Source organism: Vicia villosa, unplaced genomic scaffold (genome assembly GCF_029867415.1).
Source record: "Vicia villosa cultivar HV-30 ecotype Madison, WI unplaced genomic scaffold, Vvil1.0 ctg.000830F_1_1, whole genome shotgun sequence".
NCBI classification, from domain to species: domain Eukaryota; kingdom Viridiplantae; phylum Streptophyta; class Magnoliopsida; order Fabales; family Fabaceae; genus Vicia; species Vicia villosa.
The window spans coordinates 564,066-571,308 of NW_026705365.1; the positions used below are offsets into that span (position 1 = coordinate 564,066).

Genomic DNA, 7,243 nt, shown 5'->3' on the forward strand with positions numbered 1-7,243 from the left:
CAATAACAACAAAAAGTAGAATACTCTCCCGGAAAAGAAACTAAATAAAAAACAAAATATTTTTCATATTTTTTATCATTATACCAAGAAAAGAAACCCCACTCTGTAACATATTTATTTATTTATTAAACAAAATATCCCATCCATGATCCAATCAACCAACAAATAATAATGGGATAAAGCTGAACCAAAGAAAATAAAAAGAAAAGATAATGATGAAACTAAATTCAAATCAAAATAATTATCCCTACGTTGGTGTGACAAACAAAATCGTCGCAGAGATTATCGCCCCTATTAAAAATTTCACATGTAGTTAACAAAAGAATATTTTCTGATTTTCTGATTACAAACAAAGTACAAGATCTACATGTAATTAATATTCAAAACTCCGAGTTAATAAAAACATCCAATTAATTAATCCTCATAAAATTACTAATTTAACCCAAATCACACAGAGAGAACCTGAAACTGAAACGTGACATGACATACTCGCTGGCAATCCTAGGAGATTCCGTTACGTCACTATGAAACCCAATATAGAAGAGAAGATCATACGCTGTCGTTTTGGTAACATAAAAAAATTCTTTGTAATATGTTCTATTAAGTCGCTAATTTATAATTGTGCAGAGACATCTGATCGAGATGCAGAGATGCGAATTCAATCTTACTAGTAAGTATTATTTATAAAATAATTAAATAATTTTAATAATTTTTTTATATTATTAAAAAATAAAAATATTTGATAATTATTTAATTATAGAAGTGCTGGCACAATAAACGCTCTTTTAATTTTCCATTTATTTCGAGAAAAAAAATTAATTAGTATAGATTGTTTATTTAATTTTACGTTATAACTGGAAATAAATGTCCTGTCTGTCTGTATTATACTCTCTTTCTATCCGCTTAGCTTCTGTGCTTTCTATGATTCCCACTCATTTTTCTTCCAAACAGTACAAAAAGAGAAAACAAGAGAAAAAAAATAAAGATAGTAGAGAGAGAAAGGGTTAACAAAACCGAAAACAGAAAACCTTGCCGCCGGCGTTATTCATAAACCCGAATTTCACCGGAGCTAAGTCTTTTACAGCCGTGTTTCGCACTGATTGACCTGAAAAAAGCATTAATCGCCGGAAAATGTATTGATTATTGAGACTCGTTTGAAACAATCGACAATGAGCGACGCGCTTGTGTGCAATGAATCTGAAGAAGTTGTTACTACCGCGAAGAACAGCATTCCGGAGCCGGAGAAGGAAAATAGACAGTCTCCACCGGCGGTGATTGCTGGAAGGAGTCGTTCTCAAGGAGGTGGCCGGAGAGTGACGCCGACGAGCTTTACGGTGGTTTCTGACGGTAGATCCGTCGTGGAGAGGGTTCTTCCTAACGGAGATTTCTATGTAGGAAGTTTCTCCGGCAACGTGCCGAATGGATCCGGTAAGTATCTGTGGACCGACGGTTGTATGTACGAAGGTGAATGGAAGCGAGGAAAAGCTTCGGGGAAAGGAAAATTTTCGTGGCCTTCTGGTGCGACTTACGAGGGAGAATTTAAGTCGGGTCGAATGGAAGGGTTTGGGACTTTCGTTGGATCCGACGGAGATACTTACCGCGGGTCATGGAGCTCCGACAGGAAGCACGGGTTCGGTCAGAAGCGTTACGCGAACGGCGATTTGTATGAAGGATGGTGGAAGCGTAACGTTCAGGACGGTCAGGGGCGTTACGCTTGGAAGAATGGAAATGAATACGTTGGAGAATGGCGTAACGGCGTTATTTCTGGTAAAGGTCAGTTGGTTTGGGTTAACGGAAACCGTTTCGAGGGTCAGTGGGAGAATGGTGTACCGAAAGGACAAGGAGTTATGAAGATTCAGCATGGTTTGAATTTCAAGGGTTCAAGCTGTGGTGGTGGTGGTGGGGGATTGTTATGGAATGACAGTTTTGCCCCTGTGACGATGAGGAAGAGGTCCTCTGTTGATACTGTTAGTGCTAGAGGGAGTGTGAATGATAAGAGTTTTCCTAGGATTTGTATTTGGGAATCTGAAGGTGAAGCTGGTGATATCACTTGTGATATTGTTGATAATCTGGAAGCTTCCATGTTTTATCGTGATGGAACGGCGTCCGAGCCGGATGAATTTCGAAAGCATCCTTGCTGTTTCTCTTCTGAAGTTAAGAGACCGGGTGAAACTATTTCCAAAGGGCATAAGAATTATGAGTTGATGCTTAATTTGCAATTGGGGATTAGGTAAATTACTGTCTCTAGGGATCTTAACTTATCATTTATTTCTATTCTTTTTGTTATTGTTTTTTCTGTGTTTGCATTTGTTTTTTAATTTAATTCATATTTTTGTATAGGTACACCGTTGGGAAGGAAGCGTCTAAGTTGCGAGAGCTTAAACCTAGTGATTTCGAATCTAAGGAGAAGTTCTGGACAAAGTTTCCATCTGAAGGATCTAAACTTACCCCGCCCCATCAAACTGCAGAGTTTCGATGGAAAGATTACTGCCCTGTGGTTTTTAGGTAAACTCTCTTTTTTCTTGTTGAATTTTATTTTACTATGTTTATTTGTTTTAGAATTGATGTTTTGGTGAGGACTGAGGAGACTTAAGTTGAAATTATTTTGGGTTTTTATGGATGATATTTTGTGTTGGGTTATTTGGCGTGATGTAATTCTGTTGTGCTCTGTTGTTGACTTTGTTTTGCTTTGAATCTTCAGACATTTGAGGAAGCTTTTTCAGGTTGATCCTGCTGATTACATGTTGGCTATATGTGGGGATGATGCTCTCCGAGAACTTTCCTCTCCCGGGAAAAGTGGAAGTGTCTTCTACTTGACCCAAGATGACAGATTCATGATTAAGACAGTGAAGAAATCTGAAGTCAAGGTTAGATAGATACATATCTTGTAGTATATGCTTTTGTTGAATTTTGTATCTTTTGAATTTCACTAGGGTTTCATGCTAGCATGCTAAGAATATTATATACCACATGACAAAATGACTATTTTCTGTCTTTTACTTCACGATAACCGTTAAACAAAACATTGGTCAAATTGTTAGTAGTAGAATATTCAACAGAGGTTTATTGAAGGAGGTTTGCTATTCGAATAGTATCATTTAAATATATCAATGATTGATATTTTTCTAATTATGCCATTTAATTATTACTGTATACACTACTTCCGACACTTCAATAAAGTTAATTTAGTAAAAGTGTAGGCGCTTTTGACAACTTATTGTCTTCCTTAATCTGTGGGAAAAATCTTAAACGACACTCAATTTGAAATATAGGGAGTATAGTGCAACTATTAGTGTCTTTGGCTCGATGTATACTCACATTGACGGCTGGTTCTTTCTTACTTTCAACTTTTAGGTCCTTCTTCGGATGCTTCGAAGCTATTACAAACACGTGTCTAAATATGAGAATTCACTCGTGACAAAATTCTTCGGGGTACATTGTGTGAAACCAATTGGAGGCCAGAAGGTATGAATTGATAGATATATTATCCTAGCTGTTTGAAGAGTTTCTCTTATGCTACCGTGTACCTGACTTTTAATTGTTGTTGGAAAATCAGATCCGTTTTATTGTAATGGGAAATCTTTTCTGCTCTGAATATCCAATTCATAGAAGATTTGATTTGAAAGGATCTTCACATGGTCGTGCAACAGACAAACCTGAGGATGAGATTGATGAAACTACCACCCTCAAGGACCTTGATCTGAATTATGTGTTTCGGGTTCAAAGGAATTGGTACCAGGATCTTATTAAGTAAGTCGTCATGTTAATTCGATATATCTCTTAATTTCTGGGCTGTTCCTTAGCTGTGAAAACGTTATGGCATACATATCTGACAAGTTACGATATTATGTTCAGACAAATTGAGCATGATTGCGAGTTTTTGGAAACCGAGAAAATTATGGATTACAGTCTCTTGGTTGGCCTTCATTTTCGCGATGACAACACGTATGACAAAATGGGGCTGTCACCTTTTCTTTTACGCACCGGTATTGATCCATTACCCACTTCACTGCATATGGTTACAGTCTATGTTACACCAGTTTTTAAAATAATTTTTTATTTCCTTTTAGGCAATCAGGATTCGTATCATAATGAGAAGTTCATGCGTGGTTACCGTTTTCTTGAAGCAGAGCTGCAAGATAGGGATCGAGTTAAATCTGGAAGGTATGTCATGATCTGTTCTAGTTCCTTTAAATAATATAGAAATTTTTTAGTTATTATTAATTTATTAAATGATTAAATGATTGGATTGTTATATGACTTGCAACCTAAACTTAATTGTTATATCCCTTAATCAGTTGGAATCATTAATAAATCCACGTAAAAATGAGAACTGTTTGTGCTCATGAGATGATGTATTTGAGTTTTGTCTGAATTTGGTTGCATTACAATTAAAATTCTAGATATTATCTTCTTGAAAGTATCCCAAACGTATAAGTTGTAGGCCTTTAACACATGCCAACTTAAATCCCAGTTTATTAATGGTTATTAAAATTGTTTGATTTTGTTGTTGCTGTTGTATTAAAATGGTTTGATACTTTCTTCATTTTAATTTATATCTTTCATGATAATAATTCATGATAATAATTGAGAGCTTAAATTCTAATGGCATTAAAATTGTTTGATAATTTCTTCCTTATAATTTATATCTTTCATGATAATAATTCATCATAATAATTGAGAGTAGTTTGCAATATATTGGCAAGTTAAGTCTATATAGTATTGCAGGACATAGTTGTTTGTGGGACATATGAAAGCTATGGTCAAATTTATTATATTTAATTTGATTTCTAAAATATTTCTGGCCTGACAATAAATTCATTGGTTGCAATCATATTTGTTTCTTACCTTCTTTGCGTCCATCTCTTGATTTATCCTATACACTGGCATATAAAGACACAACAATTTCAACTATCAGTTACTGTGTCGTTTGAAGATTCTGTTTTTTACTATTTAATTGAACATAACTGTTCCAGATTGTTGGCATTTTTCTATATGAATTCATATTTGCAAATTTTATGACATGTATTTAGTGTGAAATCTTGCTTTAGGAAATCATACTAAAAAATAATATGGTTTGAAGATTCTGATTTCTATACTATTTAACTACACCCCTAAACTATTCAAGATTGTTGATATTTTTCTCTATGAATTCATATTAACTATGATTTCTTGCTCCAGGAAATCATTAATTAGGCTAGGAGCCAATATGCCAGCAAGAGCCGAGCGACTAGCAAGGAGGAGTGATTTTGATCAATACACCAGTGGCGGAATCAGCCATTTGAACCCTTATAGCAGCGGCGAGACTTATGATTGCGTTTTATATTTTGGAGTTATCGATATTTTGCAAGACTACGATATTAGCAAGAAGCTTGAACATGCTTACAAGTCCTTGCAAGTTGACCCTACTTCAATTTCCGCCGTAGATCCAAAGCTATACTCAAAAAGGTTTCGAGATTTTATAGGGAGAATATTCATTGAAGATTGGTAGCAGTGAGTAAGTAAACCAGTGAGTACAAAATCATGCTAAAGATATTTCCTCCTGAAGTTTGAAAAAACTGCAACGAATCATGATCACAAAAATCCAGTAAAAATATTTGGAAGTTTGAATCCCACTTGCAGAGGCAAGGACTAGAGTTGACTGTTTAACATGTCACTCTGTGTTCAAGTGGGCCCTCAGAATCTCACTTGAGTTGGAGTTGTATCTTGGCTGAATTTTAAAGATACAGCCATGATGATGATGCTGGATCAGGGAAAATTTGTATATGGAAAATGGAAAATTGGGTTTAAGTTGAGAATTTTTTTTTTCTTATAAAATGGGGTAGGGTTTATTTAATTTTTTGTGGTTACTAAAAATAGGATATTATGAATATGAGATGGAAAATATAGTAAGAGAGAGGGGTGAAGGGAAATTGTTTCCCTAAGATTAGATTGAAAAATGCTTGGATAGTAGAAAAATAAAAACAATGTACAGGTGTTATACAAAAAAAGATGGATGGATGGATATTGGAAGGAAATTTTTTCAATTTTCAATTTATTATTTTTATTCAAGAGCATGTAATGAGATGTAGGTTTTTTTTTCTTGTTTATTGGTGTTAAATTCAATGCATTAAAGTCTATAATCTGTTGAATAAACACAAACAAGTGGGGCTTCTGTGCAGTGTTAAAGGAAATTAAAAACGAGGGTAGTTGTGTTCACTTTTGCAGTGAAAGCGAGGGCGTTGGACTTCAAAAAGAGCCATCAAAAGCAGAGAAAGTAGAGGAAATAAATAAATTCTCCTCTAGCTTTGTGCATATAAATTTTAATATAGTTAAAATTGACTAAATAATTTCAGTTTTTTGGTTTACGAGAATTAAAAGAAACAAACCAAGATCGGTAATCACGTCACATGGAACCTGATCCGATTTCTCCATTGAATCTTTCTTGGTAAGAAGATAAATTGTTGTGTTATGTCATGTGATCAAAAAGCTTTCTCAATTCATCAAATATTTTAGTATATAGTATTGTTTGCAGGACTGTGTCTCCTCTGGTGTGTTTTGACCTTGTCTTTTTTGAGGATATTGAAGTAATAATGTTTGTAATGTCTGTTTGTTCTGAATTAACATATGTATGAGTGGGTAGAGTGGGGACCCATAAGCTAAATTAGCGATGGGTGGATTTCAAGCGTGGCTTCCACGTCCTTTCATTTTCCACTCACTCACAATTCACATACACTACCTTGTTTCCTCTTACCGTAAATTCGAAAATATAATCATCTTGTCTTTTACATCATTTTAATATTGAATCTCTAGATTTTTGTCACTATCAAATGTGCCACATTTGAATCATTGACAGTAAGCTAAATATGTCATGGGTGGGTTGCCATTTGTCACGGATGGTTTTCTTGGACGTCAATCATAAATATATAATGCAAATTAATGGATTAAATACGTTTTTCTTTTTTACAAAATACATTTTTTATCTTTATAAAAATAGTTAGAGTTAAATACAAACTTGTGACTACATAAATTTGTTTTATATTTGAATATGTCACTACTTATTTTGTTTATTGACATAGTAGTCAACATTTACTCAAACACTTCATGAGAGAGGAAATCAAAGAGGAGAGTTAAAATGATCATCAGTTTAAAGGTCACTATAACACTCCAAATTTAAAATAATTTAAAATTACGTTGTTTATAATATTTATTTATGAATATTGTATGGTTATTGTATTTATTAAATTTTTTGATGGGGGTGTAA

At 34.3% G+C, this 7,243-nt stretch overlaps 1 protein-coding gene across 1 annotated transcript; it reads left to right on the forward strand.

Annotated features, from left to right (window-relative positions):
• Positions 1–871: 871 nt before the first annotated feature.
• Positions 872–6,033, forward strand: LOC131631470 (phosphatidylinositol 4-phosphate 5-kinase 1-like). The gene is made up of 8 exons (XM_058902265.1): positions 872–2,230; positions 2,341–2,505; positions 2,702–2,867; positions 3,355–3,465; positions 3,557–3,750; positions 3,856–3,986; positions 4,071–4,164; positions 5,182–6,033. Exons 1-8 carry the CDS (start codon positions 1,170–1,172, stop codon positions 5,489–5,491), a joined length of 2,232 nt encoding a protein of 743 aa, XP_058758248.1. The 5' UTR covers positions 872–1,169; the 3' UTR covers positions 5,492–6,033.
• The last annotated feature ends 1,210 nt before the right edge of the window (positions 6,034–7,243 follow it).